General features: G+C 29.7%; 1 protein-coding gene across 1 annotated transcript; it reads left to right on the top strand.

Moving 5' to 3' along the window:
- Positions 1-4,254: 4,254 nt before the first annotated feature.
- LOC119683388 (translation initiation factor IF-2, mitochondrial-like) lies at positions 4,255-8,902 on the top strand. Its single transcript, XM_038097051.1, has 9 exons — positions 4,255-4,291; positions 4,444-4,555; positions 4,619-4,724; positions 4,791-5,306; positions 5,374-5,423; positions 5,480-5,694; positions 7,686-7,890; positions 7,952-8,609; positions 8,674-8,902. The coding sequence occupies exons 1-9, from the start codon at positions 4,272-4,274 to the stop codon at positions 8,844-8,846; spliced, it is 2,055 nt and encodes a 684-aa protein (XP_037952979.1). The 5' UTR covers positions 4,255-4,271; the 3' UTR covers positions 8,847-8,902.
- Positions 8,903-13,435: the final 4,533 nt, after the last annotated feature.

Below are 13,435 nucleotides of genomic sequence, written 5' to 3' on the forward strand. Positions count from 1 at the left end.
CTTCATTAAATATTTTTCTATTATTTTATGTTTTTGCGTATTTTTATATCTTCTCATTCTTTTGCTTTTATTTAATGTTATTTTAATTAAATTCTATTTTAATTTTTTTATTGCAATCTATTTTATTATTTTTTGATCATACATAAAACAGCTTTGTTACTAATCATAATCAAAATATGATTAAATAAGCTATTAAAGTTATAAAATGTTGCAATAATCTTCAATATAGTAGTCTGCATGAATATATTTCACATATGCAAATAAATGTATACGTAAAAATATTTATAATTCTCAAACAGTTTACTTCTTATCATAAATAAGATGTCTTTACTCTCGTATATGTGATCGAATATAAGTTTAATACAAAATCTTAAGTATGAATTTTTTTAAGCTTCCTTTTTACTTGATTTCTTATTAGCAAATGCAACTATTGTAAAAGAGCTAAATAGACGGATTTAAATCTAAGTATCAAATTTGTTATCATTTTTTTTTTAGAGATATTCTACATGTGTGATTATAAAAATTTATAATTCTCAGTGAATTTGCTTCTAACTATATATAATATATGAAAAATTATATTTTCGTTTTTAAATAAAATTTTAATGGCAAAATGTTGATTGTGAATTTTTGTGTGTAAATTCCATATTTTTAAGTAAGTTAATATAATTGCAATAATAAAAACAAAAAAATCTAAGCATCAAATGTATGGATGTTATTTTCTACATATATTTTTCTTACATCTGTTAAAATTTATAATTGTCAATCAATTTGCGTTTTGCCATAAATAAGATATGTGGATTTACATATAAATAAAAAAAAAAGATTTAACAACAAACGTTGATTAATTTATAATATAATATAAATTATAATATAATATAAAATAATATAATTCCTAATATAATATAACAAAAAAAATTTAACAGAATCTAAATTAATTGATATTCTTCTGCATATATATAATTTTCATATTTAATTCTTAAAATTTTCGTTATTAATTATTCCATTTTATATTAATTATATTTTTGCCACGGCATTTTGAACATCGTGCCTTTCTTTTTTATATTCAGGTTCCCTTTATTTTATTTTGTTTAATTATATTTATAATATATATTTATTGTATTAAGGGCATTAAATTGAATTTAATTATTGAGTAGCCCAAAATCGTTTCAAAATCAATTTGTACATTTTATTCACTAATTATAAAAACTGAATAGAAATATTTCAATAAAAAAGTAAATTAAAAAATTTTTTAAAGTTAATAAAAGAACAATTTTTTGTTTTATTTATTATGTACACTGAAGATATCTGTAATAAAAAATAATTTTTATAAAAATTAAAATATATTTAAATTTTTAACACAAATTTATAAGTGTGATTTTTTATTAAAGAAAAATATTTTTAAATTTTATATCTTAAATTACCGACCTAAGCCTAATATTAAAAACCGTAAAATGAATAAATCAAATATTAGAATATATAAATTTACTATTTGTGCATAGATGGGAGTATTAATTAATTTAGCCTATACAACAACTATCATTGAAATTATTCGAAAAATATGCATTGAGAGAACGTATTTGCATAGTGTTACGGTCTTTGTACATGCATTTCAGAAGAACGGTTCTTGTCTTTACTAATTAAAATTTTCCCTGCTATTCAAGTGCAGAGGGCAACATGCAGAATCACACGGAATATCAAAATCAACATGAGGTGTGGTTTTTACTTTAAGCTATTGAATATTAATTAATGGCTGAACCGTCAACTCTTTTTAGGCGAGAAGTAATGGATAGTAGTGCGAGATTCCTTGCTAAGGGATTAACATGTCAATGCCTTAGCAAATTCATGTTGAACTCAATATTATATATTACACTAATGTAAACAAAATTGTCATGAAAGTGTGCAGTGAAATGTACGTACATTACTTAATGTAAGCAAATATAAGCAAACATGAAGAAATATTATATTAGACTTATTAAATAATAAAAAATTATACAACAAGTGATCGATATTATAATATTTTAAAAATTTTATAATATTTTAGCAACAATAAACATAACTGTTTACACATCCCACAACGAGCAAAGACTGTAGTTCTACGATCTTAACAATGAATCCGTCTTTGAAATATTACGGTCTTCGACGCGAATGCCGCTTGTGACCATATACGGTCATAAGATCATTAATAACAACACAGATTATAAATAGAATTAGACATTTATTAATTATAATACTTCAATCTTTATTAAATCCGTCCGCGAGTTTGAGTAAGTTGATCGTAAATTAAGGGAAATAGTAAATCATGTCAGTATGGCAGCAAATGTTGGTATTTACCAGAATTTCAAGTAGAATAAATTAGATAAAAATCAGATAAATTGGGTGTTTATTTTATAAGATGTTTAATAAAAAAATTTGAAAACTTTTAACCAAAAATAATTAATAAATGCAATAAATAAATAAATATTTACATAGGTGCAGTGCAAAAAATCCCTATGAAATTTTAATTTTCTTCACCTCAATTTACTCGAACATGCACATGGCCTATGTATAAATTTATTTAAGTAAAGAAAAAAATTAATATGAAGAAAAAACTATTGGTTTTGTTCACTTTTAATCATATAAAATGATTATAAAATACTAAATAAAATTATTTAAGCTTATCAATGAAATTATCAATATATTTATTGAAAACTATTAAATAAAATTATTTAAACTAAACTAAATAAAAAACTAACTAATTTAAACATTTAGGTTTAAAATTTGAATAAATTGATTTATTATTATAAGAGCTAATGCAAGTTTGAATAAAATCACGATATCATTGGTACTACATTTCATAAGGGATTTTAGGAAAATGAGATATTCTGAGTACTTTTTTCCTTGAACTATGGTCGTGTGTGAGTTAGGCTAAGTTGCATTCTAAATGATGGAAATTCTAAGTTGTGTCGATAATGTATTGACGTATCGATGCGTGTTGATAAATGGCAAAATGTGTGCAGTGCAAAAAATCCCAAAAAATCTCCCATTTGGTTTAGCATCAACTTATTCTAACTCGCACACGACCTATATATTGCTATAGGTTGATTTTTATGATACCTTCCTGAAAAGTTAGAGAATTTTTCCAGAAACCGATTAACAATAATTAGACCACCATTGTTTGGTAATTAATGCAATATAGTCAAACTCGAATTTTCTATAACTTGAACCAAAAATAGTGCACCAAGGTTTTAAAGAGCAAATTATACACACTTCTGCTTCCATAACTCGAACTTCTATAACTCGAATTTCTCTATATCTCGAACAAAATTTTTGTTCCGTGCCGATAGGAATATAGGAAAGTGAATTCTATAAGTTGAATTTTTATTTTAAGTATTAATGTATTTTACTGTTAGGGGAAGTCCCTTTTTCGAAACCTAATGTTTTACGAAGTAGTAGACTTATTCAAAATTCGGACTATATATTTGCTTCATCAGTTGAATGATATTACAACTGATGATCACTATAAGGCTTGAAATAAAGTGGAATCTGAAATCTGAAAGAATCTGAAAATAAGAAAAAAATTAAAGTCCCACACCGTAATTACTGAATATTTTACTTGACTATAACTTCTGTGCTATAAATAAAAAAAAATTAAAAAATTCTCTAACTCGAAGTCGCCATAAGTCGAGCCTTTTCTTTGCAAAAATGAACTTCGAGTTATGGAAGTTTGACTGTAGTTCTTTTATGCTAGTTTCCGTTAGATGGTTATATTTTGTTTGTGTGATTAATATAAAATTTTATTATTTTATAAATATTTTAGAAATCAAATTATATCGGTATGTAATACAGCAAAAAATTCAGGAAACTGTAATTTTCTACAAACTCTTGCGTTTAATAGGTGATAAGTGTATATATATATATTTGGTCTTAGTTATAAATTATAAATTTGAAATAGGCTTCAGTGAACTAATGTATGAAAAATTAAAATACAAAGTATAAAATACAAAAAAACAAAATATTAACATATAACTTTTTTATGTTATTTATTTATTTGTGCGGATGTCATGAAAAAAAGAAAGTTTAAATAACCAAAATACTCATTAAATAAATTAACATTTAAATATAAATTTAAATAAACATAATTGTACTATTTTGTATATATATATAATTATTAATTTAATATAATACTGAACAGTTATAAATATAATTTTGTAACTCCAATCAGAGAATTTTGCGTTGTTGGCAACTCTACATTTTTTACTGCAGTTAGTGCAGCAGTTCACGTTTATGTAAAAATGTTGGTGGCAGTTTTGCGGTAAGAAATTAAGCAATAAATTTTAGCAAACAAAACTTTAAAATAAGTGAGTCGATCTATAAAAGTAATTTTTAAAACGATTGATTTGAAAAATATTTACTATAAATTAACTGAATTTATAATTTGCAATTTATTTTGAATGTACATTGCAGGACGTGTGCGAGACAGCGATCAGCTGTTTACAATGTTCAGTCTGTGTCAGCTGTGCGCTGTTTGTTTACAACCCAAACAAGGTTAAAACGCCGGAAAGTTGGTGAAGAAAAGGTTTTCATTTAAAAATAAATACTATTGAAATGATTAATTAAAAGAAATCGTAAACAATTGCAGAAATCAGATAGAATAATTGAATATTCTCCGAAGAAAAAAAATGTGGTGGATATATGGCGTTACATGACGGTTGAGGAATTAGCGCAAACGATGAGCCGACCGCTAGGTAAATTGTATTAATTCTGTCTTTAATATTTTTAACATATTAAAATTTTTAATTTACATTTCCCAGAGGATATACAGGAAGCTATGTTGTTTGTAAAAAATGCTAAAAATATTGAACCTGAAGCCACATTGGAAGATCTCAAAATTATACAAGAAATTGTTAGTAAATGCGGTAACAAAACACGTATCGTGCCTGCGCCAGATAACAAAATAGAAACTGAGAAAATACGTGACATAACGCCAAGACCACCTGCACCACCCGAAGCGATGCAAATAAGATCACCTGTGGTAACGGTTATGGGACATGTCGATCATGGCAAAACCACACTCTTGGATACTTTGCGAGGTTCTGCTGTGGCAGCCGGTGAAGCTGGTGGCATAACACAACATATTGGTGCATTTACGGTGACGCTTGAAAATGGAGAAAAGGTGACGTTTTTGGATACACCTGGTCATGCGGCTTTTAGTGCAATGCGTGCACGTGGCGCTAATGTGACGGATATCATCGTTTTGGTTGTTGCAGCCGAGGATGGTGTTATGGCACAAACGAAAGAGGTTATTAAGCTTGCACAAGATGCAAAAGGTGAATATTAATTATTTTATACAAATTGTTTATTAGCATTTATTTTTTATGTTTTATTTTTTTCTAGTTCCCATTATTGTTGCTATCAATAAAATTGATAAGCCCGAAGCAAATATTGTAATTATGAAAGTATAGTATAAATTGGAATTTGTTGAAAGCAAAATATCTTACAGGAGAAAACAAAAAGAGATTTAATGATGATGGGCTTGGTGCCTGAAGACAAAGGCGGCGATGTACAAGTCATTCCAATATCAGCTTTAAAAGGTACAAATTTAGAATTATTAGCCGAGGCAGTTAGCACGCAAGCCACTCTCATGGGCTTGAAGGCAGATTACACAGGATTAGTGGAAGGTGTTGTTGTTGAGTCGAAAACAGATGCTAGAAGAGGGTAATTGTATTGTATTGTATTTGTATTGTATGGTTATAATTAAATTTTTATTTTAGGAGTAATTAGGTAATAAGTTGAAAAAAAATCTAATAATAGGCAAAAGTTCTAGGTTTTAAACCTTCAGTTGATAATAGTTTTAGAAAATAGCTTAATAGCATACACATTTCTATAAATCAATCTTGTTGTTCTGATTGCTGTTGGTATAACCATTGTATTTGGCTACGTTTTATCGCTTGAACCTTACAGCTACAGTACGTAGACTTATCGCTCCAAACCTCATTAGTAAATAAAATTTATTCTGCTTACAAACGAAAAGCAAAAAGTATTAGTAAAAGTTGAATACTTCTACATTTAAATTGCAAAGTGACACCACTGGCTTCAGGACGTAAATCTTTCCGCTCTTAAAATCGCAACACATGTCGACTGCGGCAAATTTCTATTAACACTCACCCAAAACATTATTCCTCCCATATCCGGATTGTAGAGCTACCTGTTCCTAGAACCGAAACTCATATTAGCCCAGACTAGTTTCGATTTGTACTTGCGATATAGGAATCGTTTCATAATTCCATTGTTTCCTACTAACTTATTTTGTCTAAAAGGAACTTACAAAAATCAATACATAAGACGTTAGTATATATAGTAAAGATATTATTATTATGTTGAAGCTATTTGAGCCAGTTCACTTAAGCTCTTTCACTCTTTCTTAACTCGAGGTATTTTTAAACCCCCTCTTTACGCCTTGACTAGATTATTGTTTATCACTTCATCAGACTAAGCAATAATTGACCTCAGATCTGCCTACCTCCCCGAGGAGCCTGTAACCTTTTTGAGATTTGATAACGCGTTGTTGGTAAGTCTGTCAGTTTTCGTAAATAATTTCAGGGCTTTGTCCTGTATGTATTTTTTGATGGGATCAATTTCGATGTCCCTGAGATATATTGTAGTTCTTATATACTAGCTCAACAGAATTTGATCTTAAATTGTCTCTAATATTGCATTTCTCTCATGTTTTACAGTACAATTGAGTTGTGTTTAATAAACTTGGAAACCTATGTATGAAACAGTGATTTTCTCAAGAACACTAAGCACTCGGAAGGATGTACTGTAACAAGAACACCTTTTCCCACCAATAATACCAAAATTCTCCTCGGACAATTATAGAATATAGCAGTGTGCTAAACAGTTACTTGTCACATATATATACTTCAATGTAATATGATATTGATTTACGGGCTATATCCATTAAAAAAATGGATATTAGTAAATTCAGCAATTTTGCTCAATTTGTACTACTACGTTATATGTTAATATATCTTAGTTTTTAATTAGCATAGTTTGAAGTTAGAAGTCTATAACTGAAACTACTGAACGATCCAATATATCAATATATTACCATATAATTTAACCGAAAAAATTGCTCAAAATAGCTTACTTCACTGTCATCTGTATTGAAAAGAGACTGGCCAAGAAATCCAGATCGTACCCTAGTGTATGTTTCAAGTTTAGCTCTTATTATTATACGTTATTTTTAGCTTTATTTAATTGTGTTTCATTAAGATATATACTTTCTTATATCTGAATGAATCCTACTTTTAAATATTATCCATTTATATCGTTAACTTTCTCCTTATTCCTGCCAAATTCTCTTAAATTTTGCACATATCTCAATGTCTAACCCAAGTATTCCTCTTGTCATTCATTAATGCTTTTAAACCTTTCAAACCTGTTCTACAGATTCCCTAGACAAAAATAAATCTTCTAAAATTTTTATGGCACGGCACAGCTATTTTGAGGAACTCTTTGCCCTTCGTTATGTTGTGACACAGCTAGCTTCTCGAGATATCGGGTTTAAGAGTTGTGAAATTTTTACATTAAAAATACTTATTGATTTTAAATAAATTAGTTTTAGTTTACACTACGGTTAATAATATATTGACATTAATTAATGACAATAGTGCACATAATAATGATAATTATGTTCTTTGTAGAAAACTTTCCACTGCTATTGTGACTCGAGGAATTTTACGTAAAGGTTCTATACTAGTAAGTGGATTGGCACACGCTAAAGTACGTGGCTTATTCGATCATAATGGACAACCAATGTCAGAAGCACCACCAGGTACACCAGTTGAAATATTGGGTTGGCGAGAACTACCATTTGCCGGCGAACTAATACTAGAAGTAGAAACTGAAGTAATTAAAAATTTTTTTTTAAATGAAGGAGTAAAACTAAATTTAAGATAAATTTTAATAGAAAAAAGCAAACATGGTATTAAAATGGCGAGAACACGAAGCACAGAAAGATAAAACTGAAAATACGCTTGAAGATATACGTAAGAAAGAGGAAGAGCATTTAGCTAAATATCGTGCAGAGCGTGAAACACGCCGGTTAGCAGGGCGTTTCCGTTATAGATTTGGACCACGTTCTAAAGAATATGCCGAAGAGGATAAAACACCACGTGTAAGTGTTATTGTGAAAGGCGACGTACATGGTTCAGTAGAAGCTATACTGGATGTACTCGAAACATACAACAGCAATGAACAATGCCGTTTAGATTTGGTACATTATGGTGTGGGTAATATAACTGAAGGAGATATTGAATTGGCAAAAACATTCAATGCCATAATCTACGCTTTTTCCGTTGATGTACCAGTGAAAGCTACAAAAAGTGTTTCCATAAGGCCTTGCAATATAATATATAGACTTATAGATGACTTGAAAAAGGAGATAAGTAGTAAGTTGCCAACTAAAGATGTAGAGGAAAAACTTGGTGAAGCGTCCGTTTTGCAACAATTCTTCATCAATGAGGGACGCAAGGAAGTGCCTGTGGCGGGTTGTCGTTGTGTTAAAGGCATTTTGAAGAAAGCACAGAAATTTCGCTTAGTACGTGACGGAGACGTTATTTATGAAGGTATTTTTTATTTTCCTTTTCACTAATTTACTTTTAAATATTTAAATATATTTTTTTGTTTTAGGTACTTTAGAATCTATGCGCCATTTGAAAAATGAAGTTGATTCCATAAAGAAGGATGTTGAATGTGGTTTGCGTTTCAAGGATATAAACATAATACCACAAGCAGGTGATACAATAATTTGTTATGCGACAAACGCAGAACCACAACTAACAGATTGGGATCCAGGATTTTAAATCGCCTTTTATTTACCATTAAAATGTTAATTAAAAATAGTTTTTTTTTGTTTCGTTAATTATGAAAAAGTAAATTTCAAATTATAATTTTATTGTAAATATATTATTCACATCAATTTGAGATACATTTTTGCTATCAGCCACATTGTGGCATAGAAAAACACTATTTCCTGTTGTGTTTATATGTGTAAACACATTTGTATCAGTTTCATTCACAAATTCCTTGTTAAACACTCAAAGCTGATCATCGGCTACAATGTCGATGTAAGTGCCGCCCTTCACACATAGGCAGTCGCTGTTGGCACGTTGAAATGCTGCGTCATATAACCATTTTCTAATCGCATAATTTGTACACACCACATAGGATAAAACTCAACAATTAAGCCGAGAAAACGAGATCATTGTGAGCGGAACTTGCTGCTGATAACGTCTGAAGCTGATGTGACACCAATAAGAAATGTGCTGTGCTAGTTTGTATTTGAAACTATTTTTTTTGGGTATATTATTTTTTTTGTAATGAAATTTAGTGAGAACACTTCCAGTTTTACTTCCGTTCAAGGAAAGCAATCAAATTTCTTTAATAACAAAACCGCGCTTTTTCCAATAACTTTCGATTTACTCAACTAGGTCATGTTTTTATACGTAAAGCTGCTGAACTATTGCTGCACTTCAATGCAACTTTCCGATATCGTCTCGTCTTAGGTCTCCACAGTTTCTAGTAGCCAAGCAGACTCTAGTCAACATTGCATATTATTCTGAAACTTCTCCAATACATACAAACATATTTTTTGCTAATGAAATTGTTGTTTTCTCAGCTCGCTGATAAGGTCTAATTTCCGTTACAGAATTCTGAGTTATAGCTCCCTTGTGTGGTAGTTCAGCTCGATGTGTTTGGACCGCTGACAAGTGTGGAATTCGCAACAAACCCGTTGCTACACACAAATATATTTCGACTCGTGAATTCTTTTGGTGGCTTTTTTGCATGTTTGAAGGGCGTTTTGTGTTATAACGCTTAATGAAATATTTTTTAAAATATTTATAGTTTCATTTTTATAAGTCCGATAAGGTTTCCCCAAACATTTCTAGAAGTACAGATTTTTATGGTTTTCGTTTTTTTTCTTTTTGTTGTGTTTTAACGGAAGTATAATAGTTTCTTTCTTTAATTCAGAGTTTTTGTTAGATTTAATTTCTGCGTTATGATAGCAGTTTTTTAATCCGAATTATACTAAAAATATTAATTTGTTTACAGGAAGGCCAAATATTAATGAAATGAAAAGCATAATAGCATTAAGTATTGCTAGAAATAATACAAACTGAATAAAGCTAATTGTTTAACGTTTAACGTTTAATTAGTTTGTCTTTGGCTCATGGGAAATATGTCTGGACATATCGTGCAATTAAATTTTGTTCCCGTACTAATAGGAAATGACACTTTCTACATGAAGCTCATATTTCGATAGTCTAAGAGACAAATTAATTCCAAATTGATACAATGTCAACCCAATGGCAATATGCACAACCTGCGTGTGAAAAATATTTACATTACTTAAATTTTTTTTAAACTTAATATTAAATTTAAATATTCATAGCGCATATACTTATATAGCCTTATATTATATCTTATTGCTATAGAAATTTCGGTATTTCCAATTTCGATGTATTAATTATCAGATGTCTAATCAACAGATCGAGCTTCAATTCAAGCTAATAAAATCTTTATATATTATTTAGTTTAATTTATATAATTCTCATATCATATTATTATATGTTGACAAATACAACTCGAAATGGCGTTGTATGGTCAATCAAGTTTCAATAAATTTAACTAAATTTTTATTGTTTTTTCATTTCTATTCGAACCCTTCCAAAATTTTTTAAGGTTTATTTTTTTTGCTTAAGCCACTGGTGACTGAGATTTACTTCTTAAGTATTAAAAATAAGTATTAAAACTAGTGCACGCAATTTAAAAATGATTATAAGTTACCTAAGACAGTTCTAGTTTAATAACACTGGACATCTGTATCTTCTGCTCAAAAAGTATACAGATTTTTTTGTTTTCTTACTACTCCTTAAATAATAGACCAACATTTTTTAGTTATGTTGGTACACCCTTTCTTAACATATAGTACAAATTTGAGCGCCATCTGTCAATTAGTTTGTTTACAGCAGCTGTTAATGTGAGACTACGTCAAGTGCATTTAGCGATTTTTACTATGGAAAATTCTTATTGTACGCGATTTTTTGACCTGTTCCCGAAACTCAAATTGGCCCTTCGTGGTAAGCGTTTTGAGTCGATTGAATCTGTAAAATAGAATTCGCTGAAGGAACTAAAAGACATACCTTCACGGGCCTACGAAAAGTGTATGGAAGATTGGGTTAAGCGTTGGCATATGTATATCGCTTCAGAAGGAGCATATTTTGAAGGAGATAAAATAAATTTGGAATAAAATTTAAATTTGTGTGTTTTATTTACAAAATCAGAGTACTATTTTATCACTCATATATCACAAAATACACCTCATGCAACTGGAAAGCATACAAACTTGATGATATCTGAAATTCACGTTTTGTATACTTGTATCTCTCTTACAATGCTAATGAAAAATGTATGAATACTGATAAAAACTAGAAACATAGATAGACAATTACAATTAATTTTACCTGAGCTACTCTTTAGCCACATCAAGGAACACTTTGTGCAAAATCTATGATTTTGAAAGCACTCCTAACTAAAAAATCATTGAACTATAAAAACAGAATAAGATTCATCAACTCATTCAAGGCCTTTTTAAATAGAGTTTTGACCGAATAGAAAATTTTTACAGGGTTTCTAGTAGGACACTGTAAGTTAACACATCATCTGAAGGCCAATATCTGCCACATTTATAAAATGTATGCAGAAATGGAAATGGATGTTGATACAATTATTAACACTTTCACCCTAGACATCTACTGCCTATTCTGAATTCCTTAAAATTGTTCAATTTTTGATGTTTCAAAGACTTCGTTACCTCTGTTAGACCAATGCTGAAACAATTTCTAAAATATTAAAGTCTATTCGTCTATAGTGTTGGAGAGAGAAAGCGATTGCCAAATTCCTCTTTATTGTAGCAACTAGTGCATCATCTACTTGTTTGAATTCGCCACCATTAAAGATTAACCACAATGGCACAGAGCCTCGTTAATACTTCAGTAAGCACAAAAACTACAAGTTTCCTGCAGTCCAAAATGCTTTCCCAATGACCAACACGTAATAGTTAATTTTATCAAATTTCTTACTATTTAGAAAGGAGAAAAACTTTATACTAAAATATGTATATTCTCTGAAGTAGATTCTAGTTGAAAAGATTGGTAAATATTATTCTATAGAATTATAGTTTAGGAGGTATTGAATATGCAATAGTTCTTTGACTTTGTCAAAGGAAAATTCTTCCACAATTAAAATAAAGTGCTTACTTAGAGATGCTACTTTGTGTCTTAATGCAAAAAATGCAATTAAATTTTTCTTTGAAATCCCCATTGTGACTGTTTTCGATTAATTTTATATGAAGTGTAGGGCACCCCAACTAATTCATTTCTGCGTTCAAGTAATTGACATTATATTCCTTTAAAAGGAATAAAACCAAAAGAATTTAAGTAACGCAATAAAAGTCAAACATCAAAGTCAGGCTGATCGTTAAACGAGGATCGGATTGGAGTGGTTCCCATGTTCTGTTACTACGTGCCGCTGTTGTCTTGAGTGCGCACACATGTGCCATGTTTCATTAATGAAAACTGTGAGTTTTAAGGGAAAACAAGCCGCCTCAGTAATTAACGCTAAAAATATTTATAATTTAAACTATTAAATACAGAGTTCGAGACGGGAGTGATGAACATACCATAGTGCGGCACTCTTTTTTGGACTGTGTTGTGCTGAACTGCACAAGAGAACTGAACCATTCCAAAATACAAGTGCGACAAAATATTGCCGACACATGTTTCACTTAATTTGAGTAACATAAACACTAAGGGACTAAGTCATTAAGGGATTCCCTGAAATACGAGATGCATGCTGGTGCTGCAAAAACTGTGCAGGGGATTTGATAATCTGATTATGCACCAGAGGATGTAGATTAATGTTTTATATGTAAAAATAAATATAAAGCAAACATATACAATTTTATTAAACAGGAAGGGGCATAGGTTTTGGAAATAGGATCTTCAAAATACTTGTAAACATCTTAAAAGCAATAATTGCAGTTTTCTATCTTAAGCAAAATAGAAACACTAATAATTGCTTATATATATTCCTAAACTAGATTCTTTGATTCATACAAAAACTTACATAAAAAATAATATTTTTAATTGATCTAATTCTTAGAATATTAGAGTAATAGCGAAAAAAAAATCTATTGTAAAAGATATGTGGATACTTTATTCTAAAGACATTATCTTTTCGTTAAGATGAAGATAAACAGAAGCTGCTGTGAAACAAAGGAACAAATTACTTTTAGCTAAAAAGCATAGCGGAAACCTAAATAATAGATCTTCGAAAAATAATTTCTTTCATTGGCACGTCTCCAGTCTTGTCAAAAGTCAAACCACTACAG

The sequence above is a fragment of the Teleopsis dalmanni genome, chromosome 2, assembly GCF_002237135.1.
Source record: "Teleopsis dalmanni isolate 2A chromosome 2, ASM223713v2, whole genome shotgun sequence".
NCBI lineage: Eukaryota > Metazoa > Arthropoda > Insecta > Diptera > Diopsidae > Teleopsis > Teleopsis dalmanni.